Source organism: Xenopus tropicalis, chromosome 2 (assembly GCF_000004195.4).
Source record: "Xenopus tropicalis strain Nigerian chromosome 2, UCB_Xtro_10.0, whole genome shotgun sequence".
NCBI lineage: Eukaryota > Metazoa > Chordata > Amphibia > Anura > Pipidae > Xenopus > Xenopus tropicalis.
Genome location: NC_030678.2, coordinates 158,488,152 through 158,505,895, shown reverse-complemented (window position 1 = coordinate 158,505,895; position 17,744 = coordinate 158,488,152). Strand labels below are relative to the sequence as shown.

Sequence of the window (17,744 nt, the reverse complement as noted above, 5' to 3'; positions counted from 1 at the left end):
AAGGAATATGGTACTTAAAAAATAAACCTAATTTAATTAGATTGTGGTGTAAGAAATGGCAAATGGTTTAGTTACGAGTTAAGGATAATTAAATACAAAAAACTAGAAACAGTTATAGATATATTTATAGATATAAAATGAGGATGTTTTTTGCTCCCAGTATGATGAATACAAACTGTGTAATGAATGGCCACTGAGATGAATGGCACTGCCCTACTATCTGGCCACAGAGAAGTGGGGTTTGGCCACTAGAATCATTCATACAGTATACACATTTCACGGGGGAATAAGTTACTTACACAATAATCATCTGAATCAGACCCAGACAATGGCAGCTGCAAGTGATGAAATTCATTAATACAAACAAATCTGGGTACAGCCAAATAATAATAAATGGCACATTTAAGACCAAAGAACACTAGGATCAGCTGATCATTTTAAACATTTGACCACTTGGCCAGATGGGAGGAATGAGGGCCCACAAACAAACTACAGCAACAAAAAAAAGATTTTCTGTGCCCTTGGACTTAACTTTAAATGAATTTATTATAATGCCTGTCCTCCTTACAGTGTAGTTTTTTACACTGTAAAATTGTACAACATATCAAATTGCCGCTTTATAAATAAAGTTATACATACATAGAAAGCCAAAACAAAAAACGGCAGCTTACAATCTGTCCTCTAGATATCCGGTGAGGGATCTGCCAGGTATCAATTAGCCTTGCCCATGGGTGGCCAAATCCTGCCCTAATTACACTGCTAAATCTATCAGTGCTATACAAAATACAATAAAGACAATTCAATTCATTTAAAAAAATGTTCTAAAGGAAAATGAACCCACAGAAGATTTCCATCAGATCCAAACTACAGACGTGGTACAAGCTAAAAGAAAAAGGCAGTGCATAAGAGAGCCCTGTATCAATCTCATTGGGTATAGGGTATACCTGCACCTACAACTTCATCTGTAACCTGCCCAACTGGAAGGTAATATTGTCAACAAACAGGAAGGTATTATTGTGGGCAAAACCCCTTATACAGCTACGGCTCCAAAGCAGGGCCCAGTTTCTGGATCTTAGTTCTGAAGGTAACTATGCACTAACCATGGAAAACTAAATGGGGTCCTGGCAATATTGTTACTAGGGCAGAAAGTTGCTTCATCCTTAAAGGAATATGGTACTTAAAAAATAAACCTAATTTAATTAGATTGTGGTGTAAGAAATGGCAAATGGTTTAGTTATGAGTTAAGGATAATTAAATACAAAAAACTAGAAACAGTTATAGATATATTTATAGATATAAAATGAGGATGTTTTTTGCTCCCAGTATGATGAATACAAACTGTGTAATGAATGGCCACTGAGATGAATGGCACTGCCCTACTATCTGGCCACAGAGAAGTGGGGTTTGGCCACTAGAATCATTCATACAGTATACACATTTCACGGGGGAATAAGTTACTTACACGATAATCGTCTAAATCAGACCCAGACAAATCCGGCTGCAAGTGATGAAATTCATTAATACAAACAAATCTGGGTACAGCCAAACAATAATAAATGGCACATTTAAGACCAAAGAACACTAGGATCAGCTGATCATTTTAAACATTTGACCACTTGGCCAGATGGGAGGAATGAGGGCCCACAAACAAACTACAGCAACAAAAAAAAGATTTTCTGTGCCCTTGGACACATCCTCCATTATTATAGATTGGCGGGACATGTTTAGAGATCACTGCAACATGGCAGGATGGATTGGTCTCTGGTTGGGTGTGGGCTGATGAGGGTCAGTATGACTCAAAATATATTTCAACAAGTTAAAGCTTGCTTTCATTATTCTACCTGTGGAAGGCATGGGGGTTATGTAATACAAGGTACTAAGTTTTCCCGGGAGCAGTAACCCAGCAAAGGTAGAATTTACTGGTCAAAATCAAACATCTTATTGGTTGCTATGGGTTAAAGCTCCCGGGCAAACTTAGTACCAATAATTACATAACCCCCATGCCTTCCACAGGTAGAATAATGAAAGCAAGCCTTTTATTACATATAGGGATAAAGGTTAACTGTTGCATGGTTGTTGTGGGTTGCCCTGCACTTGGTAAATGAGCCCTAACTTATCATATGGCAAAAGTGCTGCAGATGCATACTAATGTTTAATTCTGTTCTATAGGTATAGCTGCTTTACCCCACTAACAACTTGATGAAACACAATGGTTGCTGCACCCCTAATTTTGATTGCCTTGCCAAGCCATGGCCACTGGCTTCTGGAACCTGAGATTTCATGGCCAGTGTAGAACTTGTATGATTGCCCAAGTTTGCCCATGAAGAGGAAAAGTAAATTACTTATGTCTGCTAGCACGGAACCTTCCTGTTATGTCTGCTAGCACGGAACCTTCCTGTTATGTCTGCTAGCACGGAACCTTCCTGCATATGAAATTTAGCAGATTAAAAAGATCTTGTGCGAGTGGTTTAACGGATAATTGTTCTTAAAATAAAAACATATTGTGGATGATTTATTAAAATGTTACTAAAGAGGAGCAAAATGATTGGTCAAATCCAAATCCAACCCTTGTCTTCCATCCTCTGTCGTCTGCCCTCACCAACACACTCATTCACTATTGCCACACATTCTTTTGATGCTGTGACTGTGTCGGAGGTTTCCCAGATTCTCTTGTGCTCTCTACTTACAACCTGCACTATAGTTTCAAGTTTCAAGTTTATTGTCATATACAAATAACAATGAAGCATCATTACTGTAATGAATTTTTTTTTGACCCGTGTTCCGTGTTGCACTATAGATACTATAGCAGTATCATTATTTACAGGAGAATGAAACCCTATGAACAAATATGGCTAGAAATGCCATATTTTATATTCTGGGATTTCATGAATAAGGGTTCTTTACACACTTTGGATCACCAAACCTTAAAAAGACCCAGTAGAATTGTTGTGCCCCCAGTTTTGGTAGTGGGCTTATTCTCAGGGCCACTGGGGGCATTTTCAGAGGACCAGATCTTCCCTGCTAAAAGGCAAAGGTTGCCTTGAGCTGGTACAGAACCCAAACCATAATGTGCAGCATTTCTAGCCTAATTCTTTATTAAGCTTTAGTTCTCCTTTAAACACTTTGCTCCTGTTCTTACTCCAACTCACACACACACATATATATGATAACTGCTCTTTAGCTTCTGAAGCTTTTCTATCTTCGCTTAAGCAGGCCTGTGTCACAAAGACTACACCAGACTACGCCCTAACTTTTGACCTGAGATAGCCTTATTTAGAGGTGCACTTGCCTATTCCCGACCTCCTGGATCTATTCTCTGGCTTTGATACAGTTGACTGTTCTGTTATAGGGCGAATTCTCCTTTCCCTTGGGTATTTGCCATCAAGCTGCACCCTGGTTCTATTCTTACATTATTGCTAACAAATTCTCATCTCCGGTTCATCTTAGTGTGGGGGTGCCTCAGGGTTCTTTGCTTGAGGTTCTGTAACCTCTCTCTTTGGGAGAACTTATTTGCTCATTTGGCTTTAACTATGAGTTGTATGCGCACAATATCCATATTTATTTAGACACCACGGATATCCAGACCCCTCCTAGCTATCTGCTCCCACTTGTACCATTACCTTTTACACTTAAAGGACACATTTCACCCAACAGTGGTGTGGGCTAAATGAGCCTGCACTCTGGGTACTTGGGTATGGAGAGGGAGGAGCCCAAACATGTTGTTGTTCTTCTGTCCTGCCTCCGGAGGTGAATGCTAACCTCACAGCATCTGCACTGACAGGCAGGGCCATTCTAGAGAAAATATATATTTTAAAAAATGGCCCCATGAGTGCAAGGCTGCCTGCACCGGCAGGGAGCTCCTGGTGTGGGAAGCCATATTGTGTGGCGTGCATGTACGTAACAACCACTTCTCCTGGCTTTTCTCCCCACCCACATCCACTGCCATTTCCCATCTTAAAGAAACAGTAACATAAAAAAGAAAGTGTTTTAAAGTAATTAAAATACAATGTACCGCTGTCCCGCACTGGTCAAAGTTGTGTGTTTACTTCAGAACGACTGCTATAGTTTGTATAAATTAGCTGCTGTGTAGCCATGGGGGCAGCCATTCAAGCTGGAAAACTTGGTTACAAAAAAAACAACTGAATTTTACAGAGCTCATCCATTTTCTGCTATGTAACCTGTGCCATTTAGCCATATTTTATTTTATAACCCAGCAGCTTTGTTTATATAGGCTAGTATTGTTTCTATATACACTAGTAGGGTTTCTGAAGCAAACACACAACTTTTACAAATACAAGACAACAGTACATTATATTCTAATAACTTAGAGACACTTTCATTTTTTGATCTTACTGTTCCTGTAAACCTTTTTTTATTGCTGCTCTGGAATGCCATTCCTGAACTACTCCATAAGTAGCTCTCCCTTAGCCCCTACAAGCCTAAACTCTGAACCTGCCTCTTGGAACTCTAACACTTATGGTCCAGTGTGCTAGCCATTGTAAATATCAGCACTTATTACTAAGCTGTCTGTGCCTGAAAGTAACCCACCCACTTAGACTTTAAATTATACTTGGCAGGGATATCCTTCCTCCTCTGTCCCTAAACACATGCCACTTAATCACTACACCTTAGCAAAGTGCCAAATAAATTTCCATTGAAATGAACTGATGTTTAGCATTACACTTGTGTCAGAACTTGGGGAAGGCAAGCATACAAGGTACATCCCACCATTGTGTTCTAGGAAAGTGCCTCTTCTGCCTACCCCCTAGTACCGGCCCTGGTTCTGACACAATTCCAACAGAAATGAAGAGGGATGAAGAGGGATTTTGGAGGCGCTGACAGCACAAAGTAAAACAATATGATGGATAAAGCACTCAGTATGCTCTCAGCACAAACTGTAACCTGCCTTCTAACCAAGAAAAATGAGTTCTCCCCATTCTCTGCAACTAAATGTGGCAAGAACCGTGGTGTTACTAAAACAGCAAATAGATAATCTGCTCCTTCATCAGAGGAATATGCTACTTACTGCTTCTTGATCCATATATTCTTCCTGCAAATACAAAAAATAAACTGATAATTTCGATAATCAAAAACCCATAAACATTTATATAAGATAGATATATGATGGATGCATGGATGGATAGATAGGTACAATTAATAAACTAACAACAACCTCCCCCAATGCTGACTGCTTTTCCCACCACCAACCTGTCACCTCTGCTTTGATGAAAGCTACCAAATAGTGATTGGCTGGAGGAGGTATGGTTGGTTCAGATGAGCATGTGGTTGGCTTGGTAAGACCAAGGGAGGCAGTGACAACCTGCACTCTAGATCCTATAACATTATCATTATTTACAGGATAATGAAACCCTATGAATGAATATGGCTAGAAGTACAGTACCATATTTTATATTCTGAAATTACTGCCTAAATGCTAACCAGAACCTCTTCTGCCTACCCCTAGTACTTTTGACACAATTCAGACAAAAATGAAGAGGGATGAAGAGGGATTTTGGAGACAATATGGTGGATAAAGCACTCAGTATGCTCTCAGCACAAACTGTACTCTGCCTGCTAACCAAGAAAAATGAGTTCTCCCCAGCAACTGCCTGCAACTAAATGTGGCCAGAACCGTGGTGTTACTAAAACAGAAAATTGCTAATCTTCTCCTTAATCAGTAATACTACTTACTTCTTCTTCCTGCATATCTTCTTCCTGCAAATACAAGAAATAAACTGGTCATTTCGATAATCGAAAAACCCATAAACATTTATATAAGATAGCTATATGATGGATGCATGGATGGATAGATAGGTACAATTAATAAACTAACAAAACCTCCCCCCCATGCCGACTGCTTTTCCCACCACCAACCTGTCACCTCTGCTTTCAGTGAAAGCTACCAAATAGTGATTGGCTGGAGGAGGTATGGTTGGTTCAGATGAGCATGTGGTTGGCTTGGTAAGTGCCTGGGAGGCAGAAAGAGAGAAAGTACTTACCTGCAGCACAGCGGCCTGATCCTCTTCCTGTGTTTCCCACATCATGTATGGTAATATATCAACATCTTCTGTGGATATTATTTCAAGCACATTTGGTACATAGTCCTTTGGCTTCTCTTGTGCATCCTAAATTTAAAAAGAAGTTATACTCATGTATCTTTGTCTTTTCTCTCAGTAACACCAGGAAATATTACCCTAATGGTCACTATACAAATTTTGTTTGTACATTTCAAAATGCAGTACCATATACAGACACCAGACTGAGTGGGGCTCTGATTGGCTAAACACTGGAGTGTAAATAGCAAATCCACTGCAATACAAACCAGGTATTAAATAAAATGAAATATACCTTTTATTTGGCACAGATTGTTGAACCTACAATTTGTGGATAAAGGGATTGAAGTGCCGTAACTTCAGAAGGAGTTCTGCTACTGCTTTTACACCCCTTCTCATTGAGCAGAGTAGGGAAACAAGTAGTGCCTGGATTATGATTCCCCCAATGAGAACAGCTGACAAGTGTAATACAAATGGTTACTGTTGTCCTTGGATCTAGAGCCCCCTAATTGCACTCCCACTATCTTGTATATATGCATATGGAGGAACACCTCTCAGACCTATGGCTGTCTGCATGTATGAAGCAAGATCCACAAACACACAAACTTTGTGAGAGAGAGAAAGAGAGAGAGAATAATGTACCCCCTATTGTAAAATACAAGGATATTATAAGTCACCAAGCAACCAATATACCATTATACAGGTCATGGAACTCCAATGACCTGTATAAAGTTTCAGTCACGTGACTTATATTACTACGCCCTGATTATAACTAGTGACATCAATAAGCACCGTTTATATAAATATAATTTATATTTATATATTATGTGTGTATACAGTATATATATATATATATTTTTTTTTTTGGCCAATACTTTGGAAATCTTATAAGGAGTCCATCCTGCAGTTTGGTAGTTTGGATATCTACCCAAATCAGAATGCATACTTTCCAAAATGTAAATTGAAAATATACTAAATTCTGGAAAAAAGATGTTTCTCCCAGAAAAAGCACAAAAAAAGTACAAAATGTTTAAAAAGTGTCTGGGATTTAATGTAAACAAAATGGAAAAATCACCTGGCATGTTAGAAGAGACATAAAAGTTAATTACAGTATATTATCCTTTATTTACAAATGCTACATAATGTCGCACACATAATATTCATTAGTCACATTGGTTCCTGTTCAAGCAGAGCTTACCATTTATATCCCTATGCCAGATCATTCAGTGTGAGCCAATGAAATTGCCTGTTATGTTGCACAAAAATGTAAAGCCCACTCAGTTACTTACCCGTTTCTCTACAGCGACAAAGCTTGTAAACTGAGTGACGATTGAGTACTTCTTGCTCAGCTCAATAATAAAGGACTTCATTTGCTGCTTTTTCATCTACATAAAGGAGACAAAGGCAGAGCACGGATATAAGACACACATGGTAATCTTAAATAATGTTTTCTGGTACTTTGAGACTACAGAAAAGATCTCATTTTATTGTTCTTTTTTACAGGAGCAGATGAGGAAGTATAAGAGGACAATTGGTGGAAGTAGAATGGGCCTTTGATATAGAATTTCTTTATGGACAAGAAATGCTCTTGGTTAATATAAAGACTGGTAAATATCGTTTTAAATTGATATGGTACAAACCTCATGTTCATGTTCTTTCTCGTGCAGGATCCCATCTTCATAATCCTTAATAACAGCCCTTGCCGTCAGTTTATGAAGCATCTGCACAAAAGCAAAATTACTACAAGTAGTTAACAGCACTTATTTGAGTGTGTGGATTTGCTTGAGTGGTCCTTTAACCTGAACCCAACAGGAAGCCTACATTTTGGGTCAATATTTAACTGCATTCACTGTGTGCCCATCTTCTGCCCCAACATATAGAATACTTATTCTATATGTTGGGGCAGAAGATGGATACACAGCTGGGCTGAAGGCATGAACACAGCGCACCTTAAGTGCATATTAGAAGGACTATTTAGTGCCTGTATTTGGCCCTTTTGCTTCAGGCCACAGGTTAAACATCTACAAATTAGAGCAGAAGAAGCTGCCATCCATTATCTTCCATCTTAATACTAGGCAGTCATCCTTAGTTGTTCTGCTTAAACCTTTTACCTTGGCTATAAATATGTATTCCATCAGAGCAATAATGCTATGGGTTTCAGTAAAACTTAATGTAACACCAGTATTTACACCCACTACATAGTAGATTAACAGCACAGAACAAGATATTGATATTTATGTGTCCTAGCTGCTGCCTGCTTCATTTTACTTACAGTTTCCATACCTCCCTCAAAGAAAGCTCACAGCAACGATATATAGAAGCGGAAGACCCAATAGCAGAATTAATATGCAAGTGCTGTTGTGTGTGTGTGTATTCCCCTGTTTGTGTGGCACCAATACGGCCACAAAGTGATACAAACAGAAAACAAGCCATTGTTCTGCTATCTCTGATTTGTCTGACTGCTTTCTGTTACACACAGGACAAATACAGGATCAGGAATCCTAAAATATTCACAAGTGTCAACAAAACAGGATATACCCCATGTCCCTATATTTACCGTTCCTCTGGTCTTCTGTAATTCTGTAGTTGATACCATAGTGTCCAGTTCATTGTCATCAATTAAAGCTTGTAGCTTGGCCTAGAATGTAAAAGGGTTTTTAAAGATATCTATTTGATGCAGTGGGTCCTTTTCTATGGTTTTGAAGCTACGCACTGTATATCTGTAGTCAGTCAAAGATCTCAATCAATAAAGATATAAAATGGAGCCATAAAAGTACCCAGTGGTGAATATTCCATGCTTCCTACTTTTTAGCAACATCTAAGAAAAAGGCCCTCTCCTGTTTCAGTATGATAACAACCCCATGCACACAGTGAGTCTTGAACTAAATTTAAAGGAAAACTATACCCCCCCCCCCCAAACAATGTAGGTCTCTATAAAAATAAATTGCATAAACAAGCTTATATGTAATATCCTGCTTCATCTACACAAACCATTTTCAGAAAAATATACTTTTTAACAGAATGTGCTACTGGGTAATCTTAAATAGTTTTGTCTTTTGCTCCCATACTACTTCCTGTTACAGTCAGAGCTGCATTATTTCCTGTCAGCTGATCTCTGAGGGAGCACCCAGCCCATCACTAAATGGCGGCTCAATGGAAAAGGATGTAAAAGGACAATATTTACTGATATATATATTCCAGTTTGGCGAGATTCTTTAACAGGCCACTTAACATAATATAAACTATATATAATTATATACTGAAATGTCAAATGTGCCCAAAACCACTAATGTTTTCATGTGGCTGAATGGAAGTGAATGCCACCAACAATGTTCTAACATTCAGTGTAAAGCTTTCCCAAAACAGCATAATCTGTTATAGCAGCAACGAGAGGACCCACTTCATACCAATTCTCTTGGTTTCAGATTGAGAGGCTTCATAGGCAGGTGCCTGGACCGCACTAATATTGAGTACCCTCACAAAATAATATTTCCTAGTTCAACCAATGCTTAGTTATGCGTAGGCTAAAGAGAAAATGTAATATTTTGAAGAGAGTGTTTGAACACAGGTGCTTCTGGGAGCTAATAAACTGGTTGTAGTATGCACAGCATAGAACAATAAAACAAAAGCTCCAGTTCCACAAAACCAGAATTCCCATGCACAGAACAAGAGAGAATCCTTACCTGAGTGCAACGAGGAGCAAAGCCATAAACAAGAAGGAAACTGCGGTTGAACAAAGCCGGTATGTGTGCTGGGGCTTGAACGGGCTCTGGGTCATTATCACTGAACTGCATCCATTTAACAGATGCACTAGTGCATGCAGGGGAATCCATTCTTTCCAGCTGTGCCTCCATCTGTCAAAGGAAGTTATAAGTGTAATTTTATCACTTGTAATTGTACATGTAAGGGCAATGATCATCAAAGCTTCCGAAATTCCTTTTACTGAAGAAGAATGGAGATTGTGGCCTGTGAAACAGTTTACATGCAGCAATCTGGCTTCATTGCAGGAAAATGGGAAAGAGCAGATCTCTCAAAGGTGACAGAGCAGTATGTGTGCCAATGCCCTAAAGCTGGCCATACACGCACCGATGATATCATAGGAAACTTCGTTTCGTATGATATTCGGTGTGTGTATGGCAGATCGTCGAGACAACTGATATCGCAAAGGCTGCGGACATCGGTCTTCTCGTTGATCGGCCAGGTTAAAAGATTTTGATCGTGCGCAGACAAAATCTGAGTTCAGGGCTGAATCGGCAGATGGAAGTAGAATTCCTATTTTTTGTTTCTAACTCCACATCTGACGATTCAGCCCTGAACGTCAGTAGGGGAAACGAACGATTGTTGCAGGAAAGATCAGAATTGCTACGTGTATGGGTTATGCATTTCTTGGGCTTATAGCATCAGTCGTGCCCTTGGGGGGGGGGGGTAAAAATGCAGGTAAAAAAAACAATCGATATGTAATATTGTGCAAAGCAAACCATACATAGGTCAATATTGGATTCTGTCTGTGCCTCTCATGGCCAAGATAGCAGCTTATTGGCTTGAGCATGGGACCAAAAGTATACCGTACTTATATGTGACAGAGGTACAAACTGATACAGATTGGCGATACTATGAAATCCTGTTTGGCAAAGACCACATTGGGTCATGGATGGGATTTTGTAACAACAGGTCAGCATGGACCCCCTTGTGATCCGATTTTTGGTCTGGTGTGTAGGGCAAATTATTGTATCAGCTTGATTTGGGCCATTGCTTAATGACCATACACAAGCAGAACCGCCCTTTTGGCTGTATTGCATTTTATAAGGAAACCATGGCATGTGGAGGAATCAGCTCAAGGGCAGCACAGGAAAAGCACCGACAAAATGGTGGGTTCAATTTACGTCTTGCAGTTAGTTTCTTGTAAAGAAATGAATTTATTGGATAAGGAACTTACCTTTTTTTTCCAGCTGGACTTGGATTTATCTTCAAAAAATTCAAAGAACCCAGCACCGTACTGAGCCAAACACCGCAACATATGGCGATTGGCTGTTGCACTGAAAGCACACACAAATTATTAGCACCTTCGCCAACACACTAGGGCACAGTATAGGTCACTTTTCAAAAGCTAGTTCATAATAGTTAGTCTATTTGGCAGTAATACTGTCCTTTAATACTTGCATTAAAAAAAAAAGTGAGTGACAAATGAAAGGTGACCATTAATTACCCAACGCCACAGGTGAACAGCCGCACTTTCCCTGCATTCTTTTTGAGGATCTGAAAGACGAGGCTCTCATTCTGGATGTGTCCATCAGATATAAGAAGAACATTGTGCATGTCACTGGGAGGAGCCAGCAAACATAAGGACTGCAGAGGCTTCCAAAGTTCTGTGTTTCCCATGTTTGGTTTGGCCATCTGGTAAGTACAATCCAAACACACAAACCAAATATCAGTAAAGTAAAATATAGGACTGACTGTGTACACAATGTACTGTAAAATAAACTGTTCACACTTTCACAGGCACCACATTGAAAGGCTTCTGGAGTTCCATTTAGTAAAGTTGACAACTTTGAATGTCATGTTTTCTTCCCACAATGCAGCGTTTTCCCCAGAAGAGGTAATGCACTTGGCTGCAAGTATTTTTGAAATCTTTCTTGTGTGATTTGTGGTAATTGGTGTGCGAGTGATGCATGCAACATATTCTTTCTGTGGCGCTTGACTTGTCTAGAGGTGGTGGCAGCTCCATGGTTCCCCTACATCAATATGAGCAGCAGCGCTCAGTTCAGAATGGAAGGCAGAAAGAACTGGGCAACGCTGGGCACAACTACACAGAAGTGCAACAGGAGCATTTTGGCCCAAGTAACTTTAATAATTGGGGTTTTACAAGCAACAGACTGTGGGGAAATTGAAGACTGCAACTGCATTTGCGGATGTAAATGAGCCCTTTGGACCTTAAAGAAGCCAATCTATATATTCCCAATGTTTTTGTTCTTGCAAAAAAAGAAAAACCATTAAGTAAAGCAATGTATAACACTTCCTTTTCTACCTATACAACATGGAACCCTTTGTTGATGGAAGATATAAGTACTTAAACAGATCCCTCTGGTTATATTTTTTTATCCACAAATTACTGGATTCAGCACTGCTCCTAGCCAGCCGGGAACCGTAGGCAACCTGGCCAGCCACCTCGGCCACCACACTACCTGCCCCCACAATGGAAAGAGTGTGCACATGTGCTGTCCGGGGGACAAGTACCAGTAAGCTGGCTGTAAGAGGACAAGGGCACAGGGTAGGGGTTGTCAACTTTACTAAATGGAACTCCAGAAGCCTTTCAATGTGGTGCCTGTGAAAGTGTGAACCATCCTATTGGGTTTATTTAATGTTTACATTATTTTTCAGTAGACTTAAAGTGCTGAAAGTTACAGAAAGACTCCTTATTCAGCAAACCATCAGTGCAGGGGGTGCAATTAGAAACGGCTCTTACTTTAATAAACTGCTCCAGCTCCGGTATTAAATTCTGGCTCTCTTTTGGACGGATGCTAAATTCCTTATGACCTGAAAGTCACAAAATGTACAACATCAGTGGTGGAACAGGTTGATAAGCTGCGGTACAGAAATATGAATACATATAAATACTGATTTCATTCCATACCACTGTCAGGAAACCTTATTGCTTCTGGGTGTTACTAACAAATGCTCATGAGAATTATCATGACATTTTTTAATCCTTACTGTCCTTTCCAGACAGACTTACCAGACTTACTCCTGTTAGAAAATCATGGTATTAGGAGTTTATCCCCCAAATGTAATAAAAGGGACTATGTTTGCCCAGGAGCAGTAACCCATAGCAACCAATAAGATGTTTGCTTTTAAACAGGTGACCAGTACATGCTACCTGCTGATTGGTTGTTACGGGTTACTGCTCCTGGGCAAACTTAGTGTATTTTATTACATAACCCCCTAAAACTTTGAATATTACGAAAACTAAAACAAAAACATATAATTAATGTAAATTTCAAAAGTGCTCAGAATGAAACAGATTTATTTAAAATGAGAGAGAATTGGCAAAAATCAACACTTTTACTTCTGCTGCTACACAGTAAATGACCCCTCCTGACCATTCGGTTTTAGTTCTAGAATTATTGTGATGTTTTATTGTTTCTCTTTCTATTAATACCCTCTCCTAGTTAGATTTCATCCTGACTACCATCAGCAACCACTACCACCAGGTTGCTAAGGCGAATGGCAAACAGAAACATCAAACTTTAAAGCCAGAGAGCTGCAAAACAAAAAAAGTTAATTAAAAAAAATAAACACATAAATAAATAAACCAGGAAGGCTTATTACTAATTTCCAAAATATTGCTGTCTGCATCATATTAAAAGTTAATTTTAAGGTGGCTGGACCAAGACACCATAAGCCAAAAGTCAAATAAAACATATTCATAAATTATAATAGCGGTAACTACAGAAGATATTCACCTGTGTATTTTCCTTACCATAAAGTTAACAAACAGGCTTAAGGGGTCATTTACATTATGGCCAGAAGTGCAAGGGTCTGCAGCTCATAGAAAATCCAGTACAGGGTGCAGAGCACATGGTTGGTGGGCACAAAGAAATCTATTGGTTCTCCCTAACTTGCATGTCTGAACTTTGGGGATAGACAGGGGGCAGGAGGGGGGTATGAATACATGCTTTCCCTGCCCACCACTCATGAGAACAGCACTGCCGAATGCAGAGACCTATGTGCAGGGCAGGGTGCAAAGTGCAAAAAACATGGTGGATTGCGCCCATTTGGATTTGCACTTTGCACCTTGCCTATACATAATAATGACCCCATTAATGGGCGCTTCAGACCCTAGTGCTGCCCTGAGGTGGCCTAGGGAATGCCGCCCCCCACCGATGCTTAGGTTTTGTGTGTCGGAAGGGGCCGAGGGGGGGGGCTGCGTCAGTAGTGCAATTGGAATTTAGCTTCCCAGGAGCGGTTTTATGCTGCTTTGTGGCAGCAGTGCCCTTTCCCTTTGCACATAGTGTTTGTACATGTAGAAAATATTCCTTTGCAAACCAGCTTCTAACTGTCACACACAGAGACCAAGAGATGTCACATTGCTAATTAATTTAGTAAGAAATCTATAACTTACCTGTACCAAAGCTGATTATGTTTATGTTGTGCCATGGGTTTAACGAGCTGGCTGCAAGCAGAGCAATCCGTTTTGCGCTTTGGAAAGTGGATTCCATAGAATTGGAGCAATCAAGTAAGATGGTTAAATCCCAGGATTGTATGCTTGTCTTAAAACTAGGCAGGAACACAAGCATGCATGCCTGTAGGAACAGAAGGATACATACATGTATGTAAGTCTATTCCCAGTAGTACATATCCACAGGCCAGGGCACAGACTCTCCCACAGTCCATGTGGCTATAATTCCAGGTGGGCATTACTGTAAGTATTTTCTTTAGTTCAGGGTAGAAGTCCAGACAAATAAATACTTGAGCTTGGGAGTTTCTTTACTAGCAGTCACCCTGAAGATAGTAGGATTTAAATTACTATTTATTACCCTTTATGTTTATAGCACTGGCATATCCCACAATGCTGTAGAGAGATTTTACATCATTCCTATCAGTTCCTGCCCCCAGTGGAGCTTACAGTCTCAGGTCCCTATCACATTCACACACCCTGTAGGCAATTTTAGTAGGAGCCAATTAACCGTCTTGAATGTTTTTTGGAGTTTAGAAGAAAACAGCAGGGATGGCTTTGTCTGCTAAGGCAGCACACAGGCCAATATTGTGCACTCTCCAACTGATCAGCCCATGAACTGACAGCAGGAAGTGAAAAGGAGCTGCAGCTTTGGCCAACATGGTGTATCAGAAGATGACATTTTTAAACATGACGGATTTTCATAACATCAATATGAGTAATGATCATGCACAGATAATTGGACAAAACTATTTTATCCATAAGTGGAGAATAATAAAGCTGTAGAAAGGCTTAGCCTCCCCAAAATAAGGCCAACAACCATATATAAGTATACAGTAAAAATCTGTTTTATGGAAAGCCCTTCTACCCTGATTTTATCTCTAAATAAATGTCCAACTTTGGTGGGCATAGAGAGTACTGTTTCAATTTTTGCTGACGACACTAAATTGTGCAAAACTATAAGTTCCATGCAGGATGCTGCCACTCTGCAGAGCGATTTGACAAAATTGGAAAACTGGGCAGCAAACTGGAAAATGAGGTTCAATGTTGATAAGTGCAAAGTTATGCATTTTGGTAGAAATAATATAAACGCCAACTATCTACTGAATGGTAGTGTGTTGGGGGATCCTTAATGGAGAAGGATCTAGGGGTTTTTGTAGATAAAGTCGTCTAATTCCAGGCAGTGTCATTCTGTGGCTACTAAAGCAAATAAAGTGCTGTCTTGTATAAAAAGGGCATTGACTCAAGGGATGAGAACATAATTTTGCCCCTTTATAGGTCCCTGGTAAGGCCTCACCTTGTGTATGCAGTGCAGTTTTGGGCTCCAGTCCTTAAGAAGGATATTAATGAGCTGGAGAAAGTGCAGAGACGTGCAACTAAACTGGTTAAGGGGATGGAAGATTTAAGCTATGAGGTTAGACTGTCGAGGTTGGGGTTGTTTTCTCTGGAAAAGAGGCGCTTGCGAGGGGACATGATTACTCTGTACAAGTACATTAGAGGGGATTATAGGCAGTTGGGGGGTGTTCATTTTTCCCATAGAAACAATCAACGCACCAGAGGCCCCCCTTTAGATTAGAGGAACGGAGTTTCCATTTGAAGCAGCGTAAGGGGTTTCTCACAGTGAGGGCAGTGAGGTTGGGGAATGCCCTTCCTAGTGATGTGGTAATGGCAGATTCTGTTAATGCCTTTAAGAGGGGCCTGAATAAGTTTTTGAGCAAGCAGAATATCCAAGGCTATTGTGATACTAATATCTACAGTTAGTATTACTGGTTGTATATATAGTTTATGTATGTGAGTGTATAGATTGGTAAGTATAGGTTTGTGGATGCTGGGTTTACTTAGAAGGGTTGAACTTGATGGACTCTTTTTTCAACCCTCTGTAACTATGAAACTTTAATAATGCTCTACTGACTTGGCAGCCTAAAATAGTAATATAAGAATCTCACTTTGCTTTATTGATACAAACACAGCATTCTACTCTGACTTTATAGATAAGACCAGCAGAATGTCTTACAGCTGTTATAATGATAACATTGTTTTACCTCACTGTCTTCTTTGGGGTGTTTTTCCACCCACATTCTCGGTTGGTTCCAAGAAGACTCCAAGAAGCTTGATTCCAGGTAGACTCTCAACTGAAACCCCTCGTCATCCAATGAACTGTCTTTTTTAGTTGCAATCACAGCTTTGCAATCAGTTTTCTATAAAGAAATGGCAATATAATGAATGAACGTCAGTGAGAAATAAGAAACTATAATTAGGCCTCACTAAAGACTTGACTACTTAGTTGATACATATACTTTTCTCTTGTTCACACGCGAAGTGGCCACGTTACAGTGACCAATGCTAAATTATGTACCTGTTACATATAAGACAGACTTACCAATAAGAATAGGCACTAAATAAAAAAATAAGGAATAAAAAGTAACAATAAAAATAAAATTGTAGCCTCAAAGACAACACGTTTTTTGGCTAGTGGGGTCAGTGACCCCACTATGTGAAAGCTGGAAAAATGTATACAAAAATATAAATAATGAATAGTGATGGGCGAAATAATTCGCCGGGCATTGATTCAGGGCTAATTTCCACCTTTCGCCATTGGCGGATTATTTCGTGAATTTCTCGGCGAACCAAAACAGAACAGATTCGCTCATCACTAATAATGTAGACGAATTGCAAAGCTGCTAGGAACAGTACATTCTATAACATACTAAAAGTTATCTTAGAGGTGAACCACCCCTTTAAGTAAGTCACCGATAAGAATTACTAGTTAAATAAAGAATAATGCTAGTCGCAACAGAATGGCTTACTTTCGTTGAAATACTGTGAGTGAAACTTAACACATTCTCGATTTTAAAAGACATCTCAACAGACATCTCCAGAGAGAAACAACTGGAAGAGAAAACAAACACAAGCAAAACTGATTAAAAGCATTACAAGATCTCAAAGTGGGGAGGTGCATAGGGGAACAATCAACATAAACAAAAATCTTCAGCACACCACTTACATACATGTTCTCAAAGGGTGCTTAACTTCCACAGCCGCTCCCAAGCCTTTTTTCCATGTATCTTTGCAAAGGGGAAGAAGCACTCCAGTCTGTCGGCAATGCCTTTAAATCATTTATTTGCAGAAATGAACAGACAGAACAAGTTTTCGGGGGTGACCTGACGAAGGTGTACCTGAAGAAGGGGTCACCCCCGAAAGCTTGTGCTGTCTGTTCATTTCCGCAAATAAATGATTTAAAGGCATTGCTGACACACTGGAGTGCTTCTTCCCCTTTGCAAAGATACATAGGGGAACAAACCTTACATTTGGACTGCGGTGTTAAATTTAAATAATCCTGGAACCATATAGCAGGTTGATTATTATAACTGTTTCCATAAAGCTGTAACTTTTTGATAGCTAAGACATGGCTAATTGGTCAATCACTAAATGGGATTTGAAACAAAAGGCCAGAAAAGCTCTGCAACAGAAAAAAGACCCAATGACAGTTAAGGTTACGATCAACCAAGGCGTGATTA

At 39.7% G+C, this 17,744-nt stretch overlaps 1 protein-coding gene across 30 annotated transcripts in view; it reads right to left on the bottom strand.

Annotated features, from left to right (window-relative positions):
• The window catches only part of LOC100170623 (protein mono-ADP-ribosyltransferase PARP4), a 100,645-nt gene that overhangs the window by 60,982 nt on the left and 21,919 nt on the right, over positions 1-17,744 (bottom strand). For 24 of the 30 annotated variants that reach the window (XM_031897278.1, XM_031897281.1, XM_031897288.1 and 21 more), the window contains exons 20-34: positions 17,034-17,115; positions 16,269-16,424; positions 14,173-14,353; positions 12,517-12,587; positions 11,260-11,447; positions 10,990-11,089; positions 9,737-9,907; positions 8,611-8,691; positions 7,694-7,774; positions 7,343-7,438; positions 6,000-6,125; positions 5,692-5,715; positions 5,027-5,050; positions 1,463-1,498; positions 300-335 (exon numbers count right to left, since the gene is read on the bottom strand). In XM_031897278.1, coding sequence (XP_031753138.1) covers positions 300-335; positions 1,463-1,498; positions 5,027-5,050; positions 5,692-5,715; positions 6,000-6,125; positions 7,343-7,438; positions 7,694-7,774; positions 8,611-8,691; positions 9,737-9,907; positions 10,990-11,089; positions 11,260-11,447; positions 12,517-12,587; positions 14,173-14,353; positions 16,269-16,424; positions 17,034-17,115 — 1,453 coding nt within the window. The remainder of the gene's footprint in view (positions 1-299; positions 336-1,462; positions 1,499-5,026; positions 5,051-5,691; positions 5,716-5,999; positions 6,126-7,342; positions 7,439-7,693; positions 7,775-8,610; positions 8,692-9,736; positions 9,908-10,989; positions 11,090-11,259; positions 11,448-12,516; positions 12,588-14,172; positions 14,354-16,268; positions 16,425-17,033; positions 17,116-17,744) is intronic. The other 6 variants (XM_031897296.1, XM_031897303.1, XM_031897305.1 and 3 more) reach the window with 2 other exon arrangements.